The sequence below is a fragment of the Pelodiscus sinensis genome, chromosome 23 (assembly GCF_052426305.1).
Source record: "Pelodiscus sinensis isolate ZL-2025 chromosome 23, ASM5242630v1, whole genome shotgun sequence".
NCBI classification, from domain to species: Eukaryota; Metazoa; Chordata; order Testudines; family Trionychidae; genus Pelodiscus; species Pelodiscus sinensis.
Window position 1 is genome coordinate 7,239,398 of NC_143074.1, and position 27,323 is coordinate 7,266,720.

General features: G+C 48.5%; 1 protein-coding gene across 4 annotated transcripts in view; it reads right to left on the bottom strand.

The window, feature by feature from the left end:
* Positions 1-27,323, bottom strand: part of ASTN2 (astrotactin 2) — a 733,588-nt gene that overhangs the window by 597,442 nt on the left and 108,823 nt on the right. For all 4 annotated transcript variants that reach the window (XM_075905850.2, XM_075905849.2, XM_075905851.2 and 1 more), the window contains exon 2: positions 23,497-23,684. In XM_075905850.2, the coding sequence (XP_075761965.1) occupies positions 23,497-23,684 (188 nt within the window). The remainder of the gene's footprint in view (positions 1-23,496; positions 23,685-27,323) is intronic.

Consider the following 27,323-nt stretch of genomic DNA (forward strand, 5'->3'; position numbering starts at 1 on the left):
CCCCCAGGTTCTGGTGTGCAAGGGGATCGTGGGGAGTGTCTTTCTCCTTCTCAGTCAGGGGCTTTTCACTTTGTTTCTCGCTTGTGTGCAGCCCCCAACTGTCTTTTCTGTGGGTCAGCCCCAAAAAGGTTCCCTACCCCCGAGTTATAACGTACTCCCTGGGGACTGGCTAGCTGCAGTGCACACCACCATGGAGGAGAGACAGCCGGGTCTGGAACAACAGGGAGCCAGGACTGAGAGGCAGCGGAACAGATGGCAAGTCGCTAGCAAGGGGCGGCATGTGGGTGCAAATCAGGGGCTGCTGTTCTACAGCAGAATAACACCGGCAGAGGAGTTTGCTAAGGGCCCTCTCATGAAGCGTGCCCAGTTCTACCCACTGCCTCTCTTTCAGGGAGCCTCACGTTCACCCACACAACAGGAGAGTCACTAAAGAAAGCCAGAGAAAACCTGCCAGGGAGAGGAGGCAGAGGGACAGGGGGAGCCAGGAAAGCCATTTCAAGTCAGCTTCTCCCTGGACAAAGCGAACAGTGGAGGGAGGAGGAGAATGTGCCTGCTGCAAGGTGAGGACCCAGCACCCAGGAGAGAGGAGGAGGCAGGTCCTAGAACAGCCACACTCCTCCACTCACCACCGGACAACACCGAACTGCGCAGCAAAGGCTGTTCAAGTACCTTCACCGGAAGAGGGGAGAATTAAAAACAGCTCTGAGCTTGCAGCTGCTGTTGCCAAAGCCCACCAGGTCCTATCTAGGAACCCTTTCACCTTCCTCCCCACATCCCTGTTCCTCCACAGCACGCTCCCTCAGGCATAGGGCCTTCAGAGCAGGCCGAACCCTCTCAGAACAGCCGTGGGGACAAAGCAAGGGAGACAGTGACCAGCGGTGACTTTGCCTCCACACACCAAAGGCTGCAAGGCAGGGCGGCTTTCTTGGCTTTGGCTCCCCCTGCTTTCGGCGCAGCCCATCCCCCTGAGCCCTGACAACACAGACAGGATCGTGCGCAGCAACTGGCTGGGGAACTGAGCCTGCCCTTCTCTTGCCCCCGCCCGCCTCCTCTTCCCTCTGGCTTTACCAGCTCTGCAGCAGCGGAGCCACTCTCCCTTGCACCTGGCACTCTGCCTGCTCCGCCGCTGGCAGGGTCTCAGCCACGCCACACGGCCCTGCGCAGGTTTACGGCGCCTCAGCCCATCGTGCGAGCAGGTCGTTGAGTTCAAATCATTAGTTTCTGTGGCAGAGAGAGTGTGACAGACCCGGCGCTGACATGAATAACGATGGAGAGGCCAAGCCAAGCCTGCAGCTTAATCCTAGTGTCTCTCTTAGGGATCACTAATGCAGGTCGAGTGCTTGCCAGCCGACCAGCTCCATTTCAACTTCATGCTGCAAACTCTTACCAGGCCCTGCGCTTGACACAGCACCCCAAACAGAGTTATCCCAGCTGCTGAGCTTTGCTTTCTTACCACACTTCCCTCTGAGAGAGCCAGGCAAAGCTTGGTCCTTTCAACGCCCTGCGGTTTGCACCCTGACTTCCGCTTTGGGGCTTGCCGATTCCTGCTCCCACCCTGCAGCTGCTCCCCAAAACATGCCCTTTGATGTGGCTCTCTGTTGTGGTCCCATCAAACTCCCTGGATTTCACTCCTGAGTCCCAGATTTATGGCACTTTGTTGGACAAGACTCCTGGAAAGAAGCTAGGTTTGCACAGATCTAGACCCAAGCTGGCTCAAGTGGTTTGTGGGGAGCTCCAGATGAGAACCTGAATCCGGGGCAGCAGGAGGCTGGGGGGAAATACGCTCAGTGTAACCTAAAATAACATTACTCGGCTTTACCTACTCAGCTTCTCCTCACCATGGGGAACATGAAAGGAATGAAAAAAGCAGGGAGAGACGCAAGCACGTCTGGCTAATTGGTACAAATGCCCCGCTGCCTCTAGATCCCAGCTCTAGCAGAAGATCAAGGGCTCTTCCCACTAGCAGGAGGTGAGTGTATGCCACTTCTCACTACACCTGCTTTGGAACCGGCTCTTAGCCACATGAAGGATTTCCTCTTGCCACTCGGAATATAGTGCAGATTTCAATCTTGGTTGTGCTGCCCATTGACAGCTCGGGGCGAGTAGGAAAGAAGAGGAAGGGACTGGAGGGGAGGGGAGGGGAAGAAAAAAGAGAGTTCCTTCTTTAATTGCCCTTATTTCAACTAAGAGAACAATTCCACCCCCAGGAATCAGAGCCTGACAGGAACACGGGGGGTTGTGTGGTCCCTGCTAAGGTCCTTCCTTAGTGACCGAAAGCTGCAGTACAAAGCTTTTTTTCCTTTTCTAGCAGATAAGTTAATGAATCCAGTGTGACCTTGAAACCGCTGAATGCTTGAAGGAGATGATGGAGCCAAGGCTGTGTCCAGCTGAGGATAAATACTAGCCACCTGGACCATTTTGCTTATGAAATATCTATTTATTTTCTGGGCATTTCAGATAATTGGATTTAAAATAGATCACATTGTTAATTCTCTCTGTGGCATGCAATGAACACAAGGCAGCACATAGAACGGGTTCTTGATTGGAATCAGAGGCTGGGGGAGGGAAAGAGGAAGTTGAGCAGGAACAGGAGCAAGTTAAAAGTAACCAATCTTAGCCTCAAATTGGTACCAATTAAGTCAACGGGAATTTTGGCACTGAGCTCTCATGGAAGCGAGATCTAGTCAAACATTTTTTTCTGATTTAAAACCCGTTTCTAGGTATTGAATTCCGATGATTAAAATACAGAATTTTGACATAAATTTTCCTATACTGATTTTATGGAGAAGCTTAGAAAGTGAAAATAGACTAGTCACTTTCACTTTGGTTTCTCGTCCTTTTCTTGCACTAGCAACATTCTGCAATGTCTAGGGTTGGAGACCCTCAATGGGAATATTTGTTTAAAGGGCATTTCTGTTCCAAAGAGACACGCTGGCTTTGTCTGTATTCAAAGTTAACCCTGTAGGGCTGATCTACACAAAAAGTTAAGTTGACAGAACTGTTGCTTGGGAGTGAGAAAAATCCATACCCCGAGTAACACAGTTAAATTCATCTAAGCCTGGGTTCAGATGTGACATTGGGGGTGTTAACCTTCCCTCCCTGCCCCCCCCCCGATTTGCTGCTTGATGTTTACTGCTGTAGCCAGCTGCCCTCATTCTGCGCCCCTCTCCCTGCAAACACAGCTCATCCTTGCACCAGCCAGATGCTGAATTCTTCAGTCAACCTACCGCCTCTCCCATGGCTGCGTCTAGACTGGCAAGGTTCTCTGCAAAAGCAGGTGCTTTTGCTGAAAAACTTGCCAGCTGTCTACGCTGGCCGCTTGAATTTCCGCAAGAACACTGACGATCTCATGTAAGATTGTCAGTGTTCTTGTGGAAATACTATGCTACTCCCGTTGGGGCAAAAGCCCTCTGGCACAAATGCTTTTGCACAAGAGGGCCAGTGTAGACAATGCAGTATTGTTTTGCGCAAAAAAGCCCTGATCGCGAAAATGGTGATCGGGGCTTCCTTGCGTAAAACTGCGTCTAGATTGGCACAGACGCTTTTCTGCAAAAAGTGCTTTTGCGGAAAAGCGTCTGTGCCAATCTAGACGCTCTTTTTCGCAAATGCTTTTAACGGAAAAACTTTTCCGTTAAAAGCATTTGCGGAAATTCATGCCAGTCTAGACGTAGCCCCATCAGTATAGGTATTGTCTACACTGAATCTGTGCCACTGTAGCATTTCAGGTGTAGACAAGCCTTTCATTAAACCTATATGAGTTTAAATCAATGCAGTTAAGCTTGTGCAAAGCCTTGTGTTATCACTTGTAATTCAATTTTAACGTGGCTTGCATCAACTGATCTTACCTTGAGCTCAACTGGTATTAATTAGCCAAGTTTAAATTGAAATGAGAACATCCACATGGGAGTTTTGATTTGCTCAAACTAAATCTTTTTTTTTTTAAAGACATCTTTCATTATACTCGTGTAACTGAATACGGACAAGGCTGATGTAAGAGGTACATTCCTACTAACCCATTCTGCTCCGTGCGCGTGTCGAGATTCAGCTAGCGAGTCTACTGATAGATTGAAGATATAGTCCAGTTTTCCCTGCCTTCTACTCCCATTACCTCTGCAGAGCCAGCCCAGTCAGGAGACAGAGTTGCAGCCTACTCCTCCATGTGCTTCATCAGCACAATTGCTAGGTTCCTATCCATTACATCAGGGCAAGTCTGCTGCTGGCAACAACATACACGCCCGTCCCAAACTACATGTGATACCAGGCCTGGCAGCTTGGAGGAATGTTTTTGACAGTGAAAATGAGCATTATTGATCTGCTCATCAAGGAGATAGAAGCTCAAGTTGATATTTTCACAGACTACTATGCTGAGAATTCCCTTGGATTTAAATTTCATAATGATGTTACAAAGGGTCCTTTTAGGATCACATGTGGGCCTGTGGTTACGAGGATGCACAACGGGGAAACAAGAGATTTCTGAATCTGGCATGCCTCCAAAAGCCAAGTTTTGATAGCACCCCGGCCAGGCTGATGCCCAACCAAGTCTACAGTGTAGAGACTGTCTTGGGCCAGTCATCTGTAGCCACCTCTCGCCTGTGCTTCTTTGCTCTGTAAAGCACTCTCCCCACTGACTCAGAGCTGTTCTTCTGCTGTTCTTACTTACTGACTCTCACCCCTCTTTTCCCATTAGCTTTTCCCTTCTGGATTTCTTTTTTTTTTTTTGCAAGGGAGGAGAAAGAGGGAAGACTGTGTTCGAGTGGCTGGTTTTGCAGTTACTAAGCTGAGTTTGGCTCCATTTTCCATTATTATTATATAATAACTACCAGGGAGTTTTGAGACTGGCAGTTTAAAATTACGAAGTCTAGACCAGTGATTACAGAATATTTCTGTAGTAACTCCAACCACATCAAAGTGCCTATCACACGCTCTAGGCTCCTTAGACTCAGACAGAACACACACAAGAAGCACCAAGTGCCTACACAGAATTGCTTTCTCTGAGATACCCGCAGTTCAGCAAGATGGCTTGGCTCCTGTACTGGGTCAGAGGATAACCCATCTCTGCAAGGCCCGGTGCATGCCCAGCAGCCAATGAAAGTGACAAGAGCAATGCCTTTCTTCCCCTTTCTCTCTGCCTCCTTGGGCAGAAGGAGCTGTGACCAGTAAGGGAGGAAGCCAAGGAGAAACAACTGAAATGTATGTGAGAAATGTAGAGTGAGAAGGGACTCAGAATAGGGGCGGTAGCGGGGTGGAGCAGATAAGGTACTGCAATCCACTTCCCTTCCCAGCTCTGCCAAGGATGTACGGCATCACTCCACCTTCATTTTCTCACACACCCCGTTCCTATCCCGGCAGGTTAGACTGCAAGTACCTTAGGGCAAGGACTTGCCGTGTGTTTGTACAGGACCTCGCACAGCGGGGTCTCAAGCTCAGCCAGGCCTCCTAGACACTGATGCAAAATAAATAAGGTAAGACGAAGGCGAGAGAGGCGAGGCTCAGATAGGAAGTTGCAGATGAAAGTTCGCAGTGCAAGTGACAGTCCAAACATTGTAGACTCGTGATTTTTTCCAAGCTGAGTGCAACACTTAAGATTAGAATTTAAGATGCAGCATTTAGTTCGTAGCCCAGTCAACTAGCATGGGCCTGTAATAAGGAAGTCTGAATCATAGAATCATAGAACACTAGAACTGGAAGGGACCTCGAGAGGTCAGCAAGTCCAGTCCCCTGCCCTCATGGCAGGACCCAGTATCGTCTAGAGCAGTGTTTCTGAAAGTGCTCCACGAAACCACTTTGAGAAACATTAACTGGCCCCCTGGTTTGTTTATTTACTGGCGCTGCGATCACAGAGTTTTGCAGCTCCCATTGGCTTCCTTTCACTCTTTGCAGCCAAGCAGAACCGTGGGATGAGGTGGCCCAGCCCATACCGCTTCCCACGTCTCCCTATGGCTGCAAAGGATGAAACAGAGCCAATAGGAGCCGCAGGGCTCTGTGCCCTTGGCGCCAGTAAAAAAACAAACCAGGGCGGCCAGTTAATGTTTCTCAAAGTGGTTTCGTGGAGCACTTTCAGAAACACTGCTCTAGACCATCCCTGATAGACCAGCTCTTATATATCTCCAGAGATAGAGTTTCCACAACCTCCCTAGGCAACTGATTCCAGTGTTTAACCACCCTCACAGGTAGGTAGTTTTTCCCCATGTGCAACTTAAACATCCCTTGCTACAGTTTAAGCCCATCGCTTCTTGTCCTATCCTCAGAGGCCAAGGAGAACAATTTGTCTCCCTCTTCCTTGTGACACCCTTTTAGATACCTGAAAACTGCTATCATGTCCCCTCTCAGGCTACATCTACACTATGGCATTTTTGCGGAAAAGGAATGCAAATGAAGCACTCACTTGCAAATCTTGCATTCTCATTTGCATATTCTCTTCCAATCCTTTTTGGGGAAGAGTTTTTTATGAAAAAAAACCCACAATGTAGACGGAGCCATTTTTCACACACACAAAAAAACCCTTTTTGTGCAAGATCCTGTAAACCTCATTTTTTTGAGGAATAAGGGATCTTGCACAAAAGGGTTTTTTTGTGAAAAATGGCCCCATCTATACTGCGATTTTTTTCACAAAAACCTCTTCCACAAAAAGGATTGGAAGAGAATATGCAAATGAGAACACGAGATTTGCAAATGAGCGCTTCATTTGCATGTCCTATTTCGCAAAAATGCTATAGTGTAGACGTAGCCTCAGTCTTCTCTTTTCCAAACTAAACAAGCCCAATTCTTTCAGTCTACCTTCATAAGTCATGTTCTCTAGACCTTTAATGATTCTTGTTGTTCTTCTCTGGACCTTCTCCAATCTCCACATATTTCTTGAAATGTGGTGCCCAGAACTGGACATAATACTCCAACTGAGGCCTAATCAGCGCAAAGTAGAGCGGAAGAATGACTTCTCGTGTCTTGCTCACAACACTCCGGTTAATGCATCCCAGAATCATGTTGGCTTTTTTTGCAACAGTGTCACACTGTTGACTTGTTTAGCTTGTGGTCCACTATGACCCCTGGATTCCTTTCACTTTGCATTTGTCCTTATTAAACTTCATCCTATTTACCTCAGACCATTTCTCCAGTTTGTCCAGATCATTTTGAATTATGGCCCTATCCTGCAAAGCAGTTGCAACCCCTCCCAGCTTGGTATCACCCGCAAACTTAATAAGCGTACTCTCTATGCCAATATCTAAATCGTTGATGAAGATATTGAACAGAGCCGGTCTCAAAACAGAGCCCTGCGGAACCTCACTTGTTACGCCCTTCCAGCAGGATTGTGAACCATTAATAACTACTCTCTGAGAATGGTTATCCAACCAGTTATGCACCCACCTTATAGTAGCCCTATCTAAGTTGTATTTGCCTAGTTCATTGGTAAGAAGATCATGTAAGACCATATCAAATGCCTTGCTAAAGTCTAGGTATACCATGTCCACCGCTTCTCTAGGTATACCTAAAGTCTAGATAGCCCACATCCACAAGACTCATTATTCTATCACAGAAAGCTATCAGACTGGTTTGACATGATTTGTTCTTTACAAATCCATGCTGGCTGTTGCCTATCACCGTAATGGTACAGCTATAAAGTGCACCGTGTGAACCCCCACTTCCCCATGCTCTCTAGAGCCAGTGGTGTCTCAGCATCTATCTCATCCTGTCAAAATGCTGCTCTGAGAGCTGCTTCTATTCCTGGGATATTTGCTCCGGCCCATTCCAGCTTCACCCCCCAACCCTCCAGAAGCCCATCTGTCAGATTGGCTACCCTGCAATACCATTCTTCTGCAAGCGCCTGCTTCTCTCAAATGTGCGTCAGCTGGGGGCATGTACCCCGCATCTGCTCCTAGCTGCACAAACAAGCATCTCCCAGAGGCTTACTACAGCTGCTTCCCTCGCTGCTCTGGGGAGGTCTTGAGAAATTTGGTTCACTGCCCAGTCCAGGTACATGGGAGGTAGATGGGCTACAATATATTCACCCCTGCTCTATTGGTGATGCAAATTGAGCACTCCAGTTACATATTTTAACAGAGGGGGAAAAAAACCTGCCAGACTAGAATGCTACAAAGTGTTTAATGTATTCAGAGAAACTATGGTAGAAAACATCAAGGCCTCTGCTGAGACGGGTGCAAAGTTATTAGCATAACAGGTGTCTCTGTCACAAGCATGATGCTTTAAAGACAAACCCCCAAAACTGAATTCCCTCAATGCAAGAGCATATCGTTAATTACACTTAATGCTGGTTTTATGCTGTCTTCGTGTAGGATGGGAAAATGAGATAGATGCGACTTCAACCCCCCAAAAGTTGGTTAATGGAACATTATGGAAATTTTCAAACAGAGCTAGAGACGCTACTGACAGCATTAAGGAGAGGAGACGGGACAGCTGCCTTCTTGCTTCACTCAGGCAAGCTGCTGAAATAAGATTTCATCTGCTCTTTCCCCTCTGCTCTTCTTTCCCACATCTGTGTGAGGGTCTACGGGAGGATCCATTTACTTCTGCACAGTTTTTACTGAAAGCCTAATGTGGGCCCACACACAGGTCAGGAGGAGGTACATGTTAGAGCTGTTAAATCCCATAAGAGGAAGTGAACTAGATTTCTAGGCCAGTGTTCTCTGTAAGGTGAGTGCCAGGGCAGCCACTCAGGACAGATTCAAATGCCACCCAGCTGATTAGCAGAACACCCACAGCCAGCAGTTTGTGTTTCTCCTGTTGGTGCACATCTGCATATGCCTTGGCGCACATAAAATTTATTCTGCATATGGATGGAAAAAATGAGGGAATATTGTTCTGTGCCCACCCATGCAAGGATCTAGTTGCAGCCCCCATGGAAAAAGATCTATGCCCATTCATGTATAGCTCCCAACCAGGGCCCCAATTCCAAAGCAACTTTGCCACTCAGTGGGGAAAGGGAAAGAGCCCAAAGCACAACACCCAGTGGTATGAGCGCCTACCCATGTTACTGTTACCGATGAGACGTGCAGGGACACAGCCGTGAGTATCCAGTCTGGAAGGAGGTCCCGTGGCATCCTCATCTGGGACTCAGCTCAGCAAAGCCACAGAGGGAAGGACTTACGTGCATACCCACTGGGGCCCAGCTGAGGATGCTAATGGTGTCTCCATCTGGCATAGATACCAGCGGCCTGGTTTTGAACAACGCAGAGTGCTGCAACTACCCACTACCCACGGCTGGGACTGGAGGACGCTCAGCCAGGCTGTAAGTGGGGCTAGACACTCTTTTCCCCATAACAGGGCGTGGAGACAGGACTCCCACTCGTGGGGAAAACAGAACTGTTTGGGTTTTGGAATGAGGCAGCTCGTTTATTTGAGATCGGGGAGGTTGTCAGAAATTTCAGATAAAGGTATGTGCTGCTGCAGCAATTCTCTCCCGCTCCTAATTAATTCCTAAACATATTGCAAGCTGGAAGTGCATGTTTTATGAATCGAGTTGACCTCCTGGTAAAGAAATGATGACACAGATGTTATGCCTTCTCCATTGCCTCATCAGTCACATGACGCCATTTCTTCCAAAGGAGATGGCTGATGGGCGTTCTGGTGCTGCTGCTGAGGAGTCAGGTGGCAAAGCAAAAAGCACAGGTTTCCCTCAAAAGGAGGGGGCTTGAGTGTCCCTCTACATCTATTGGACACTTCCACACAGCAGCCGAGGATGTTGAGGACACGTTGAGAACGCCAAGCTTTGAACTACTGGGGCAGAGGGTCTCTCTTTGGGATTGCTCATGTTCAGAGGAGAACACATGTAGAGCACTATGGAAGACAACCAGATTCCTGGTACCTGCCCCAAACATGGGAGAGTTAAGTTCAGGGATTCTGCAGTCCAAAGCATAACTTCACAAACAGGGAGGAACTAAAAGGGGAAGTGGAGGTGGGTGACAACCTGGGAAGCAGTAATCATGAGATGGTAGATTTCAGGATCCTGACAAAAGGAAGAAAAGAGAGTAGTAAAATACACACCTTGGACTTCAAAAAAGCAGATTTTGACTCCTTCCGAGATCTGATGGGCAGAATCCCCTGGGATGTTAACATGAAGGGGAAAGGAGTCCAGGACAGCTGGCAGTATTTTAAAGAAGCCTTATTGAAGGCACAGAAAGAAACCATCCCGACGCATAGCAAGAGAGGCAGACATGGTAGGAGACCGGACCGGCTTACAGGGGAAATCCTTGGTGAACTTAAGCACAAAAAGGAAGCTTACAAAGAGTGGAAACTTGGTCAAATGACCAGGGAGGAGTTTAAAGGTATAGCTCGAGAATGCCGGGGGTTATCAGGAAGGCGAAAGCGCAAATGGAATTGCGACTGGCTAAGGATGTGAAGGATAACAAGAAAGGTTTCTACAGGATGTTAACAAGAAGAAGGTGATCAGAGAGGGTGTGCGGCCCCTACTGGATGAAGGAGGTAACCTAGTGACATATGATGTGGGGAAAGCTGAAGTACTCAATGCTTTCTTTGCCTCTGTATTCACGGACAAGGTCGGCTGCTGGACTTCTGCGCCAAGTGACGCAAGATGGGATGAAGATGGACAGCCCGTGGTGGGTAAAGAACAGGTTAGGAACTATTTAGAAAAGCTAAACGTACATAAATCCATGGGTCCGGACTTAGTGCATCCGGGGGTAATGAGGGAGTTGGCAAATGTCATTGTGGAGCCTTTGGCTATTATCTTTGAAAAGTCGTGGAGATCGGGAGAAATCCCGGATGACTGGAAAAAGGCAAATGGAGTGCCCATCTTCAAAAAAGGGAAGAAGGATGATCCAGGGAACTATAGGCCGGTCAGTCTTACCTCGGTTCCTGGAAAAATCATGGAAGGGATCCTTAAGGAATCCATATTGAGGCACTTGGATGAGAGGAAAGTGATTAGGAATAGTCAGCATGGATTCACGAAGGGCAAGTCGTGCCTGACCAATCTGATTAGCTTCTATGATGACGTAACTGGCTTTGTGGACATGGGGAAGTCAGTGGATGTTATATACTTTGACTTTAGCAAGGCTTTTGATACGGTCTCCCACAATATTCTTGCCAGCGAGTTAAGGGATTGTGGATTGGATAAATGGACGGTAAGATGGATAGAAAGATGGCTAGAAGGCCGGGCCCAGTGGGTAGCGATCAATGGCTCGATGTCAGGATGGCAGTCGGTTTCTAGCGGAGTGCCCCAAGGTTCGGTTCTAGGACCGGTTTTGTTCAATATCTTTATTAATGCCCTGGATGAGGGGATGGATTGCACCCTCAGCAAGTTTGCGGATGACACTAAGCTGGGGGAAGAGGTAGATACGCTTAAGGGCAGAGATAGGGTCCAGAGTGACTTAGACAAATTGGAGGACTGGGCAACAAGAAATCTGATGAGGTTCAACAAGGACGAGTGTAGAGTCCTGCACTTGGGACAGAAGAATCCCAAGCATTGTTACAGGCTGGGGACCAACCGGTTAAGTAGTAGTTCTGCAGAAAAGGACCTGGGGCTTACAGTGAATGAGAAGCTAGATATGAGTCAACAGTGTGCCCTTGCAGCCAAGAAGGCTAATAGCATATTAGGTTGCATTAAGAGGAGCATTGCCAGCAGATCCAGAGATGTCATCATTCCCCTTTATTCGGCTTTGGTGAGGCCGCATCTGGAGTATTGTGTCCAGTTCTGGGCCCCCCACTACAAAAAGGATGTGGACGCATTGGAGAGGGTCCAGCGGAGGGCAACCAAAATGATTAGGGGGCTGGAGCATATGACTTATGAAGAGAGGCTGAGGGACTTGGGTCTGTTTAGTCTGCAGAAGCGAAGAGTGAGGGGGGATTTGATAGCAGCCTTCAACTTCCTGAAGGGAGGTTCCAAGAGGATGGAGAGAGGCTGTTTTCAGTAGTGACAGATGGCAGAGCAAGGAGCAATGGTCTCAAGTTGTGGTGGGAGAGGTCCAGGTTGGATATTAGGAAAAACTATTTCACTAGGAGGGTGGTGAAGCACTGGAATGGGTTACCTAGGGAAGTAGTGGAGTCTCCATCCCTAGAGGTGTTTAAGTCTTGGCTTGACAATGCCCTGGCTGGGTTGATTTAGTTGGAATTGGTCCTGCCTAGAGCAGGGGGCTGGACTTGATGACCCTCTGAGGACTCTTCCAGTTCTATGATTCTATGATTCTTCAGTAAAGCCTCAGGCAGAAAAAGACTGGGAGTATTTGTGCCATGCAATCAATACCTCTGGAGAAATCAGGGATGCTAGCATGCGTCTACATGCAAGTTGCACCATTTTAACTAAATCCAGGGTAGTTAAAGTATCATCCCTTTCCCCTAGTGCAGATTCAGTTATACCAGTATAAATAGGCTGCTGTGAACTGGGTTAAACCCTGTTACTATGAGTCAGGCATAAATTGGTAACAGTGGCCTTTTAGTAAAGAGGCAGCTGAAAGAACAGCAGAACAACATACAACGTAGGTACATGGAAGCGTTCAGCCCAAAGCTGAACCTTGCGGGCCAATGTTTCCGCCTGGCTTGGTCTGTGCCTGAGAGAGAGAACGGTTAGAGCGAGACCAAAGTCACCAGAAAGCCAAGTGGACGGCAGCAGAAGTGCTGGTCACGTAAAGGGATGTGCAGTCAATTAACCGATTATCGGATAAGCAAAAGCATATAGGTTAATGCTATAGACTACACGCACTTCCCTGTCCCCCCCACTCCCCGCCCTGGCCAGGGGCTGCTGCCACCCTGAGCTGCTGCCTCTGTATCAGAGGCAGGAGCACAGGGCGACAGGCAGCTGGTCTGCGAGGGGAGCTGGTTTTTAAACTGGCTCTCCTCACGGACCATCTCCCACCTGGCGCCCCATGCAGAGTGACAGGAGACTCCTCAGGAGTGGGACTAGAGCGCACTGGCTGCCAGCCCTGCCCCCAGGGACTATAGAATAGTCAACTAACCAACAAGAATTCAGGAGGTTACACAAGGATTCAATTAACCGATATGTAACATCCCCAGTCACGTGGCCCTGACAGAAAGCTACGACGGGAGGCTTTTGGGGAACAGCATCCTGGCTGGAAAGGCAGGTCTGAAACAGGGATCCAAGGAATCATCTCCTGCTCTTTGATGCCTTCTGCACTCAGGAAAACAGGATGTTTCCTGGCTCTTCCATCAATTTCTCTTTCTAGCAGAATCAACCTACAAGGCCCCAAACTTTGGCTATCCACTTGTATCAATGCTCACACCAGTGTAAAGTGATCATCACATACAGGAAGGGGCATAACTTTACCGGGATCACTGTATCTCCGCCCGTGTAGCCATATTGATCAATATCACCTTCCCCCGAAATATAATTGTATCAAGACAAAAATGGGGTATAGCTCAGCTCTTAGAGGAACCTCTACAATGCCAGGGATACCCTCAGCATTTGAGATTTAAAAACAGGCACTTGGGGAAAAACTGAGAACACTGATCAGAGCTATCCTGCAGCCCAGACATGAAGCCACACAAGGTGCTTGGTTCCAGCTGAACTCACAGGGAAATCTCAGATGCAAAATGCATTCCTGCAGAAAACACTCACTGCGTGGGACGGCAGGTGTTGCAATATAGTGCCCGGGTGAAAAGGCAACAAGGTTGCTTCCACTTCAAAAACTCCACCAACCCCTATGCAGGTTCCTAAGGCAAGAGCCCCAGGGCCAGCACTATGAGGCAGTCAGCAGTCGCTGGTTTCCAGTCTCATGAACCACTAATCTGGAGCAGCTCCAAAGATGTCAGTGGAGTTAAACAGACATTCAAGTGGTGCTGGAGGCGGGAGAATCCGGCCTGCTGCATCGCTCCCCAGACTACACTTCACAGCAGGCAGGAACCAGTTGCTAAATCAGAATGAAATCTTTAAGAGCACACTTTATGCCCAGCTCTGAAGCTGGCAGAACATGGTCCCAATGACGGATCATTAGGGAGCCATCAGGATTCATAAGGACAGTAATAAAAATGGCAACATGTAAATAAGAGCTCCATGGGGAGAACTGGATTCCAGCAGTGAGCTGGCTAGCGCCATGACAGCCAGGCAGAATGTGGGTGTAGGAAATCTGAGGAGGCTGGTTTGCCTTCTATCCCAGACACTCTTGTATTCCCTAGTTGGGAGAGAGGAAGGAGATGAGGCACGGCTGTGAATTTGCTTGCTCTCTATCCCCGAAGACAGTAGGGGCCCGGTACATGCCAGCAATCGACCCAAGCAGAGTCAGTGGATGAATCTGTCCATGCAAAACACACTCCTGTGTGCACAGCACCAGCGTGGGATTGCACGTGCTCTGACTTGTCTCCTCACAGCAGCATGGGAGGAGGCGGGGGGGAAGGCAGAGTCTAGCTCAGAGCATAAGTGTCTAAGCTCCATCTGCAGCGGGCAGGTCCGTGGAATGAGACTTCGCTCCTCCCCACATTGTAGACAAGTGTTGGCCTTGGGGTGCTGGACAGGGAGTCAGAGCGGGTATGTCTACACTACCACCCTAGTTCATTTGCATATTGCCGGGCGCCGCCATTTTTAAATGTCCGCTAGTTCAGACTCCGTGCCTGTGGCTACACGCGGCACGAACTAGGTAGTTCGGATTAGGCTTCCTATTCCGAACCACTGTTACTCCTCGTGGAACGAGGTGTACCGGTAGTTCGGAATAGGAAGCCTAATCCGAACTACCTAGTCCGTGCCGCGTGTAGCCGCGGACACGGAGTCCGAACTAGCGGACATTTTAAAATGGCGGCGCCCGGCAATATGCAAATGAAGCCCGGGAAATTCAAATCCCGGGCTTCATTTGCAACTCCGGTTGCCTACATTAACCACCCTAGTTCGAACTAGGGTGGTAGTGTAGACATACCCAGCAAGACTAGTGCAGGTGGGGTTTACCTGAAGTACGTACCTTCCTGGAGGCCACGCAGTGGGGTGCATGCCTGCCTCACCTCCCCGGGGACCCTTTGAACTTTGTGCTCAGGTGCTCAGGTGACTTTGAGCCGGGCTCGTTCTCTCCCACCAGTGGAAAGATTCTTGCCCTGCCTCCTTTCGCTCAAAGAGGAACTCGTTACCTTCAGATCCATTTCTCAGCTACACCCAGGGCCTCACTGTAGCAGAGGGAGAGAACTAGCCTGTCCGGCTTTCCTTTCAAACATTCCTCACCAGCTTGCCAGGAGGCAACGAGGAAGCCAGCTCCTTCTGGGAAGTGCCAGTGTCTTCAGCTTCAAGTCATCAACATTCTGCATCCATCTGGTGTATGGGCTGTAGCCACCAATGCTGGCTTTGGCAATGGGCTCTGTTTACAGGGCCGTTTGCATATGAAAAATTATGCTCTACTCGGTGCTTGGGTCATTGTGGGAGACCTTGATCCCTGCTCTGCCACAGACTTCCTGCCTGACCTTCAGAGAATCATAGAATACCAGGACTGGAAGGGACCTCGAGAGGTCATCGAGTCCAGGGACCAAATACTGTCTAGACCATCCCTGATAGACATTTATCTAACCTACTCTTAAATATCTCCAGAGATGGAGATTCCACAACCTCCCTGGGCAATTTATTCCAGTGTTTGACCACCCTGACAGTTAGAAACTTTTTCCTAATGTCCAACCTAAACCTCCCTTGCTGCAGTTCAAGCCCATTGCTTCTTGTTCTATCCTCAGAGACCAAGATGAACAAGTTTTCTCCCTCCTCCTTATGACACCCTTTTAGATACCTGAAAACTGCTCTCATATCCCTCCTCAATCTTCTCTTTTCTAAACTAAACAAACCCAATTCTTTCGGCCTTCCTTCATTGACTTTTAATCCTTCTTCTCTCACTTCTCTGAACCCTCTCCAATTTCTCCACATCTTTCTTAAAATGCGGTGCCCAGAACTGGACACAATACTCCAACTGAGGCCTAACCAGCACAGAGTAGAGCAGAAGAATGACTTCTTGTGTCTTGCTCACAACACACCTGTTAGTGCATCCCAAAATCATGTTTGCTTTTTTTGCAATAGCATCACACTGTTGACTCATATTTAGCTTGAGTCACTATAACCCCTAGATCCCTTTCTGCCGTACTCCTTCCTAGACAGTCGCTTCCCATTCTGTATGTGTGAAACTGATTGTTCCTTCCTAAGTGGAGCACTTTGCATTTGTCTTTATTAAACTTCATCCTGTTTATCTCAGTCCATTTCTCCAATTTGTCCAGATCATTTTGAATTATGACCCTATCCTCCAAAGCAGTCGCAACCCCTCCCAGCTTGGTATCACCCGCAAACTTAATAAGCGTACTTTCTATGCCAATATCTAAATCATTGATGAAGATATTGAACAGAACCGGTGCCAAAACAGACCTCGCTTGTTATACCTTTCCAGAAGGATTGATAACCATTAATAACTACTCTCTGAGTACAGTTATCCAGCCAGGTATGCACCCACCTTATAGCAGCCCCATCTAAGTTGTATTTGCCTAGTTTATTGATAAGAATATCATGCGAGACCGTACCAAATGCTTTACTAAAGTCTAGGTATACCACATCCACCACTTCTCCCTTATCCACAAGACTCGTTATCCTATCAAAGAAAGCTATCAGATTGGTTTGTTCTTTACAAATCCATGCTGGCTGTTCCCTATCACAGTCTCAGTGCCTCAGTTTCCCACGTGCACATGGGGACAACATATCTGCCCTACCACACAGGGATGTGATCAGGTTCAACACATGGAAGACTACAGAGTGCTCAGCTATTACATTGGCAGAGGCCACACAACCCGCTATAGACAGTATGCTTGGCAGAAACACCAAGACCCAAAAGAACCACATTCAAGAGATTAAGCACGTTCCTTCCACAAGCCCCTGCAGCGCTCCCTCTTGAGTCCCCTAAGTAAGACCCATCGCTGAGCCAGATGCTACTAAAAGCAGCTCTCAGCTTGGATTTATAATGGCCCAGAACGATAATTAAACAGGGGAACAAGCTGGAGGGGAAAAAAATGAATCGCATGTTTTGTTTAATTCAGCAATTTACAGAGCAAGAATAATTAGTGGTTTTAAATGTTTTGACACAAGCAGCCCCAATAATCATGATAAATCATATCAGGCATATGCCCAGATCCTTGAAGTGACAGATGACAAACAGAGCAGTGACGAGATGCTCCATCATGCAGGGAATCATTGAGTTAATGGAAGAATTATTGCTTGTGAAATCCACTCCAGTCTTATTGTGGGGAACATTCCAATTTATCAAAGCCAAATGAACATTAATTGCTGCAGCCTGGTAAGTTTTCAAGCCGCTGTGACCTTCATTGAATTTTAATCCAAAACAGATAAGATTTACTTCCACACAAGAGGAAACAACACAATTAAACCCAAATGACAGCTAAGATTATGGAAAAAACACAACAGGCGTAATGACAAAAATATTGATTCCTTTCCACTTGAAACTGCGCAAAAAAAAAAAGTCCTGCATTTGCATATTTTCCACCCTCTTTTCATTCAGGAGACGAATTTTGGATGCTCAAGCCAAGACGAAAGGGGTGGCAGACAGTAATGGAGACTGAATTCCCTCTAACTGTGGTAATTAATGTTATGTCTCATTGGGGAGAGATTAGGAAAAACAGTGAGGGGGAAAAAAACAAGTATTATTTTGCTATTAAAGATGCCCTTGAGCTGGGGAACATGAACAGCAGAAGTTGGATTTGAGTAATTGCTGTACTGTATGCCTGACTTTTACACAATGGGATGATTACCCCAAGGAACAGAAATACAGACCTTGTACCCATCAAATGTATCCCCCTTCGTAACCTTACAGGAAATCCCTCATGTTTATCCATTCCTAACTCTAACTCCCATTACAGCTAGTCCTGGGAGCAGAGCTCTGGTTCTTCCCTCTTGCTGCCTGCTCTCCTTCTCCTGGGAAGTAGTTCATTGTAAACACAATTAGCTGAATCCAAAAGATAAAAGTTCTTCACTTTGACTACAATGCAACACCAAAACCACCAGAAAACTAAGTCAAGGATAAGAAAAAAAATCAACTGAATAATATCAAAGAAAGCTATCAGATTGGTTTGACATGATTTGTTCTTTACAAATCCATGCTGGCTGTTCCCTATCACAGTCTCAGTGCCTCGGTTTCCCACGTGCACATGGGGACAACATATCTGCCCTACCACACAGGGATGTGATCAGGTTCAACACACGGAAGACTACAGAGTGCTCAGCTATTACATTGGCAGAGGCCAAGTACTATTAATTGAAGGTGTGATTGGATAAGTCCTGCAGCTCATTTGCATTACGCTGTCTTAACCCCCAGCTCAGACTTGTACCACCACATGGCACGAGTTCCCCCTAGTTTCTCAGTTCCATCCTAAAGTTTGCCCTCCAATGTCAAACCCCGATTTTAGCTTGTTTACCACAAGTGCTGCGAACATGGGACATATGTCTCAGTCTTCAGCCTCTCAGCTCAGCCTTCAGGGCCTGTGTCCATAGCGCCATCTTAGGGTACTCTACCCGCCAGTTTTATGAGCAGAGAATCGGAAAGCCATGCAGTGCACGAGTGGCAAATCCAAAAGAAAAATGTTTCGTTAAGGTGGCCTTCAGGTTGGAAATGTGCGCTCAGCCAACCAAGCAGCGCGAGTGCTGTCGCTCGATCCCACCAACACTTGAACATCAGAAGACCCGGATATTCCACAGGCAGCCTTACTTCTGTCTCTGTCCCCTGCCATGCTGCAAATTGGAGGCAGAATGCGGACACAAGCAATGGTAAACAGCAAAGCTCCATAAATCAGATGGAAAGAGAAACATGCACCATGCCAATTCCCTTCTGTCCCCTATGTGAAACAGGTGAGACCTGCCCTGCCCTGCCCTGCCCTGCCCTGCCCTGCTCTGCTCTGCCGGTGAATAGGACCCCTTGAAGGGTCATGGTAACAATTCAGCTCTTACAAGAATTGAGGGTCAGGGGTGCCTCACAACCACTTCTGCCTAGAGGTCAGGTTGTGTCTTTCCTACAGAGAGGGTAGGTAAGGGAGACGGGTCATTTGGCATGAAGTGGAATAGGAGAGGAGAATGTTTAGCAAAGCTAGTGAGGGTAAGAAAATGCTACAGTCTCACCTGGAAGAGCAAGATGGAATAGGTGACAGAAGTCTACTATCTATGAGGACGTTAGCAATTGCGGTCTGGTACAGCAGGTGGCAAATGGCCAAGCAGGGAGAGTACGGGGTAGGTAGTGGCTCCTATTGGCATAGCAGAAGAGGTACAGCCCATATGTCAGGCAGCTGGAGGATGCAGATTCAGGTTGGGTCCAGGATAAAGGAGGGATTAGATAAGCCTGTGTCTATACTTAAAACACTACAGCGCAGGAATTTATTACAGCAAAGGGGGCTCTCCCATTGCTGTGCTGAATTCACTGCCCTGAGAGCTAGGTCAGCAGAAGAATTCTTCCGTCGACCTGATGCTGTAAAAACAGGATTTTGACATAACTAAGTCAACCTCTTGGGGTGTGGATTTTTCAAACCCATGAGCAATGTAGTTGGTTCAATTTAATTTCTGAGTGTAGATCAGCTCTCTGGCTATTTGAGCAAAGCGCGCGTGCGCGCGCGCGCACACACACACACACACATGCTACATCTAGACTGCAAGCCTCTTCTGAAAAAAGAGCATCTAGACTACAACCAGTACTTTCGAAAAAGCAAGCTGCTTTTCAAAAGAGAGCGCAAAGGCAGTCTGGATGCTCTCATTCAAAAAAGCAGTTTGCATTACATAGTGCCTTTTTTCTAAAGAGCACTTTCGAAAAAAGGCATTCTTCCTCATAAAACAAGGTTTTCCACAGTCAAAAAACTGCTGCGTTCTTTCGATTTACTTTCGAAAGAACACGGCAGCAGTCTAGACGCAGGGGAAGTTTTTTTCGAAAAAAGGCCACTTTTTTAAAAAAAACCCTGTAGTCTAGACACATACACATACACACCTGAAAAATCTCTTTTGAAAACAAATCATTTCACCTAGTTTTGTGTAAGCTGTAAATTTCACATGGTTTTGAGGCAAAAATAATATATCTGCTCCCGTTTGCGCAAAACCTGGCCCAGGTTCACTTGAAAACTTAATGAATCTTTCAACCAAACTGGGCAAAGTTTCAAGTCTGTAATGAAACCCAGCACTGGGGTTTCACTCAGTTCTGCTAGACTCCTACAACAGGCTATTCCACATGCAAACATGCATATGAGTCCCCAAACCAGCTCAGCCCTGCCCTGTTCCCCATTCTCCCTCCCACTCTGCTTAGCACAGGAAAGTGCAATTAAGGCATGATTTGCCCATAGGAGAAGTGTCTTCTTAACCCCGACCACTTAGTAGTTGGCTTATGCCCTGAAACATGAGAGTTTATATTGCTTTTAAAAAACTGAACCCATCTAACATTAACTATGGATGTTCTCATTATCCACCTAAATGTCTAATCCTTCTCTGAATCCAACTAAGCTCTTGGCCTCAGTGATGTACTGTGGCAATGAGGTTCACAGGTTAATTACGCATTATGAAAGAACAAGATTTCCTTTTAACGTTTTTATGTTTGTCTTTCAGTTCCATTGACTGGCCCCTTGCTTATGAATAAAAGCATCAATTTACTTTCTCTATCCTAGTCATATTACGTTTCACTTATGTACTAGGGACGTTAGCTATCGTGTAATTGAATAGTCGTGTAACCGAATGAATTCTTATCCATTACATGACTAGTCGATAGTCCCCGGGGGCGGGGCTGGCAGCCCGTGCACTCCCTGCCGCACTCCCAGGAGTTGATAGAGAGGCAGCAGCACAAGGTGGCAGCAGCCTCTGTCCATGATGGGCCGAGCTCCCTGCAGACAGAGGCTGCTCTGCATCCCACAGAGCAGCCTCTGTCTGCGGCAGGCCCAGAGGCTGTTCTGTGGGACAGGGAGCAGTCTCTGTCCATGGGGAGCTTGTACCCCTCATGGGCAAGGGCTGCTGCCGTGGAACAGCCTCTGTCTACAGTGATCCTGGGCGTGCCATGGGCAGAGGCCACTTCAGAGAAGCCTTCCTCTGAGGCAGCACTGGCTCCTGCTTGGTTCCCCCCCCCCCCCCGCACTGCCTCTGTAGGAGGCAGCAAGCAGGGGACTGGTGGGTCTGTGGGACCCTATACATGTGGGGAACTGGCTTAAATGCCGGCTCCCCGCACATATTGGCTCCAGCCTACCCCCTCACCCTCCATGCTGCTGCCTCTCTGTCAGAGACAGCAGTGCTGGGATGGGGCGGTGGGAGGAGGCAGATCCGGTGCTCAAGAGGAGACAGCTTTTAAGCTAGCTCCTTTTGGGCACTGGCTCCTACTCCCTCCCCCCTTGCTGCCTCTGATATAGAGGCAGCAGCAAGGGAAGGGGGAAATGTGTGTAGTCGACAAGATTAACCCAGGCTTATTAGTTAATCATTTAGTCGTCTACACTATGACATCCCTATTATGTATACTTCATAATGCCCCTTCTATACAGTCCCAGACAAAGCACTCTCTCTTCCTATGGAAGTCTCAGTGTGATATATCTTTATATAGTTACATACACTTGATGTCCCATCTAAATCCACAACTATTTCAGTTATGCACTGGGTTAACTTGCTTATACAGCTCTGATGTTTTAAGAAAGCAGAGCAAGTCCCTGCTCAAGTGAAAACCAAGAAACCAAGTAGCCCAGAAAAATCAAGCAAGCATGAGTTCTGAACCAATGCATGAATCTGAAGACAAACCAATACTTTAACAGGCATGTCTGGGAGACAGCTTCTGCTCAGCACTGCTCATGGAGATGTGGGAATAGAGGGTGCCGTTCTCCGGCCCGTTTCCATGTATTCTCCACTGTGCAATGCAGTCGGAGGGCACTTTCTAGGTAGCCTATGATTTCAACCCAGCAAGGCCACTCAGCAATGAAGGAGTAACACAAACACTAACACAAACACAAACATAGCCACAGCAGATAGGGGAGGCAGGATGTGTCAGTGATTAGCACTTTAGCTTCACACTTGGGAAACTCAGGTTCAATTCCCAGCTCTGCAGCAGATTTTCCTTAGGCAAGTATATCATTGAGTCCCTCTGTGCCTCTTACCCTCACCTGTAAAATGGGGAGAAGAGCAATTCCTGGTCACACAGGGCGCTGTAAGGGAAGAGACACTCATCCTGTGGCAAAGAGACTCAGGGTATGTCTACACTACCACCCTAGTTCGAACTAGGTTGGTAATGTAGGCAACCGGAGTTGCAAATGAAGCCTGGGATTTGAATTTCCCGGGCTTCATTTGCATCTCGTCGGGCGCCGCCATTTTTAAATGTCCGCTAGTGCGGACTCCGTGCCACGCGGCTACACGCGGCACCGACTAGGTAGTTCGGACTAGGCACGGAGTCCGCACTAGCGGACATTTAAAAATGGCGGCGCCCGACGAGATGCAAATGAAGCCCGGGAAATTCAAATCCCAGGCTTCATTTGCAACTCCAGCTGCCTACATTACCACCCTAGTTCGAACTAGGGTGGTAGTGTAGACATACCCTCAGTGCCTAAGACAGAAAGATACAAACTCCTGGGAAGATGGAAACCGCTTTTGTTGTGCACTGCAAGGATCAGATTTGTTTTCAATGACAAAACAACATAGGCGCCGTCCACAGCGGGCACCCATGTGATGGGTAAACATCAGCTTACTAAAAAAGGCATCAAGATATTAATTGCCCCCACCGACTTGTCTCATGTCTGAAATTTACACTGGTGAGCAGTTTCCTACTGCCAGCACCTGTGCTGTAGAGGCAACGACAAGGGATGCATCCCAGGCATCTCCCCCAGAGAGAATTCCCTTTAGAAACAAGCAGAGCTCATTTTCCAGGCCCATTTGCCTGGCTCTGCCAAGGCCCAGGAACCAGAGGCGTCTGTGGTGGTTAGCAGGGATGTAATAGTGTAGTCGATTATCCGGTTAACTGATAAGCAAAAGCTTATAGGTTAATGCTACAGACTACACGCATTTTCCCCCACAGCTTGCCAGGAAATTTTTTAGCAGGCTGGCCAGCAGCTCAGCTCAGTACTGGCTTGTGACGGGTCCGGGACCTACCCCTGCTGCAGCTCTGCATTTAAAGTGTATTAGGAGCTGGGTGGGTGGGCAGTCAGCCCGGCACATTTCCAACTTGCGCTGGGCCCAGGAGCTCAGAACACCCCTAGACAGGGACTGCAGCCACCCAGCCCTGGGCGACAGGGAGCTGGTCCGCAAGGGGAGCTAGTTTTTAAACTGGCTCCCCTCATGGACCAGTTTCCACCTGGCACCCTGCTCTGCTGCCTCGCATACAGAAGCAGCAGTGCGGAGTGGTAGGGGGCGCCTTGGGAGTGAAGCCAGAGTGCACTGGCTGCCGGCCCCACCCCCCGGGACTACAGAATAGTCAAGTAACCGACAGGAATTCATGAGGTTTCTCACTATTCAATTAACCGATATTTGAGGACCGAGAGCTTTGCCCACTGGATGCTGGACTGAGACAAACCAGCCTGTCACCCTGTGAGCCACCAGCCGGCGCTGGGCAGGGAAGGGAAGGAGGCTTCACTCACCATGACAGAGATATGAAGAATGTGCATCTGCTCCTCCACTATCTCGGACGGCTCTTGAAGGCTGGGCGGGGTGGCCCGGGACAGCTGCTCAGCACTGCTCATGGAGACGTGGAAATAGAGGGTGCCGTTCTCCAGCCATTGCTGCTTCCAGTGCACCAAGGAAATGTCAGCCACCGTCCCAGACATCTCTGCAGCCACAAAAACAAGCGGGGTTCAGTTTCTGCACTCACAGCAGAGCTGCACTCAAACGCCCGGCCCCACCCCTGCCCCGCAGGCAGACTGCCTCAGAGTGAGAGGAACAGGTTTTCCTCTGGTGGGCTCAACAAGGGAGTAGGAGCCAGGGCAGCTGGGTTCTACCCCCAAAACTGCACCCGACTTGCTGGGTGACATTGGGCCTGTCACTCCATCTATTCTTCTCCTTCCTTCCACATACAGAGCTCTGGTATGGCCCTTACTGCAGAGGCTGGGGTAGTTGTGAGGCCTAATTAATTACTAGGTATAAAGTGCTTTGAGATCTTTGGATGTGATGTGCAAACACAAGGTATTTATTGTAATGTGCTTTCAAACACCCGTGACTGGGCTGTTAGTAAACTTGGTCTTTCTTTTTAGCAAGCTAGGAGGCAGAAGAACAGTGAGTGTGCGCGTGTGTGCGCGCACGCTCACACACACACACGTGTGAAATAGGACTTCATGTTTCTTATGCAATAAAAGGCAGAAAACCTCATCCTGGAAAGACAAAGTCCCTTGACAGCCCTTCACCTGGGCAGAACATCCAGGACAACAAGCAGCTCCTAAGGATCTGAGGCATTATCCCAGCAGAGCTTTTGTCGTCCGTTCAAAGTGGAGGAAGGCGCCAGAGAACAGGGATCACGGGCCGTTCTAAGAAACACACCACTCTGCAGGACTAGCTCACTGGCACTGAAGTTGTTTGGCACAGAAAAACAGTCCCAGCCACTTCCTCTCCATGGTGACGAAGCACAAGGAGACGCCAGCAGGAGGCTGTGCCAATGGGGAAGCAAGCTGCTGGGTGGAAGAGCAGGGTGTTAGCTTCCTCTGCTGACAGAAACTCCTGCGCTCATGCCCCCCTTCTCCTCAAATTCACGGGGTGAACAGCGGGGCACTGGAACTGCAAATTAGCCTTTTCAAAAGCACCTAACACACTTCTGGCACCACGAACAACCAGGGGCTTGGAAAATTCAGACACCTTGTAGCTCAAAGCCGATCCCAAAGACAGGGAGTCTCTGGCACCGCTCAGGGCCAGCAGCTTGTCCCTGTGCCTCAGCGGCTGCTCACAGCTTTGCCGGACAGCGGCAGCCCCAAACGAAACAAGATCCTTGGTGGCCTCCCAGCTGTCAATAAGGTTCTGGAAGAGACACACATGGTCAGTGTTCCACCACTGCTGTCCAGACAAGGGATTGATTGGCAGCTGCCCATTTGCAGACTCAGGAAAACACCCCCTCTGCTGGTAGCTACCAATCATCTCGCCTTTGACGCTCTTCTAGAGAAGCCCATGGTTCCACCCAGGCCCCTCCACTCAGCAAAGAAAGCCCCCTGCTCTCCCAGGGCAAATGGCTTTTTCCAGCTCTGAAAGCAACAAGGGTATGTCTACACTACCCCCCTAGTTTGAACTAGGGGGGTTGTGTAGACATACCCTAAGTGTTTTGCACCGGAAAACAGAAGTGCGCTAGATACGCCTGCTCCTACTGTCACTGTTTTCAACCCTAAAAACAAATCTGGGCTCCCAGAGAAAACCTCAAGAAATCCAGAACCATTGCATGGGGCTGGGTTTACCTGCATATCAAGCTTCTACAGTCCCCCAGCAGGCTGGACCCCCAGCTGCAACCTGCACTGACAAGGTTAGGCCAATATCACATGCTCCCTTGCTCAGTGCCTCACTAATTATTCTATCGACATATCTGACACAATGGCACCGCCACCCGAATCTAAGTAGAGGGCAGCTAGTTACTCACAATGCTCCTTATCTCCGCCTCGGCTGCGCAAGCACAGCAGCAGCTGTTCGCCCGCTCTATTGAGAACCAACTCCTGCCCACGCCTGGAGTACGGAGCAGAACAGGCCAGCCCCTCATAGATGCATGAATTCATTCTCACGCCTCAGCCAACAAACAGGCTTTTCTGCAAATAACCCTGACCCCTCCTACTGAATAAGTGCAGCCGTTTCCAAGGGCAGAACGCAGCAAAGGTGGCCCTTACATTTGGCAACCTGCAAATGAAAGCTCGACCTCAGAGCTCATGTTGAAAGACACACTGGGGTTAGGTAAAGCTTAAAAGGAGTGTCATAAAATTAAAATCCCACATTTGTCCAGCACCTCTCATCTGGAGAGAGCCCCAAACAGGGTTTGCTTCTCCCATGAGCCAAACACAGCTCCCTCTGGGAGGAACCTAGCAGCTGTTTAACTGTGTTCTGCATCTTCTAGGACACTGAGGCATGGGCAAGAAAAAGCCTGGGAGAGGCAGAACGTGATGATCTCACACGAGCAGGAGGGCTAGTTCCGGTCATAACCCAACTCCGGTTTGGGGAGCGCATGCAAAGCCCTTTTAATGAGCACAAGGAGAGAGGGAAGCATTTAAACACCCTTTGAAAGACAGGACTTCCATCAGCACTGAGCCAGTCTGTGGCCACTCAGGGTATGTCTAGACTACAGGCTTTAGTCGACAAAAAGCGTCTAGACTACATCCAGTTCTGTCAACAAAGCAAGCCACTTTGTTGACAAGAGAGTGTAGGTGCAAAGGACAGCATAGATGCAATAACGCCTTCTGTCAACAGAACTCTGTCAACAAAAGGTGTTATTCCTCGTAGAATGAGATTTACCGCTGTCGACAAAACGGCTGAGTTCTGTCGATGTTATGTCGACAGAACTCAGCGGCGGTGTAGACGCAGGTATAGATTTGTTGACAAAAGTCCACTTTTTTCGACAAAACCCTGTAGTCTAGACACATCCTCAGAGACACTGCAGCAAAGAGGGGGAAGGGCCCCTTCCAGGAGCAGTATATGCCTCCTGCAGCACAACAGGTCTTTCAAGCCAACTTCCCAAGAGGAGGTTGTAGCCAAACATTTTTATTCCCAGGCTATCTCTACACTTCAGCCACTATAACGGCACAGCTGAACCAGAGTCACTGTAGCACAGCAAGCGTAGACACTCGCTGCAGTGAAAGGACGGGCTCTCCCATCGCTGTAGCTCGTGCTCTTCTCTGAGAGGTGGTAGCTAAAGCAACAGTAGAATTCTTCCATCAGCCTAGCACTTAGATCAGCTTAACTTCATCTCTCCAGGGTGCAGATTTGTCACACCTTTGAAAAAAATAGGTATGCCAGTAGCTATGCTACTTCCTCTCGCCTCAGCCCCTTCTTCAGCATCTTCCTCTAGAGCCTGAGCCTATAGCTCCTCCCCCGCTGACATGCCTGCCTCATTGCCCCTAACTCCGCAGGTCCTTTGCCTCCGTCTCCCAATGCACCATGGCCCAGGAAGCTCCCTCCTGGGCCGGAACCAGATAGACTATTTCATCACCCAGCACCCCCTCTTCTCCTTGCAGCATCTGCTTCACAATCTGTTTCCAGAGAGCCTTCATTCCCCTTCCCCCCTGCAAACACACACAGCCAAACTCTTGCCCTGTGACCGGTCTTCACACCCCTGCTACCTTGTGCTGTAAGCTCCTTGGGGCCGGAAGTGAGTCCCACCCCATCATATCAAGCACAGGTATGTTAACAACATGCAGGGATCTGTTTTATTAATAGCAATAGGCATGATAAGATGGTGTCCATCACTCCAGGAAGTCCACTTAGGGGTCTAAAGGTCTCATCTAACCTTAAG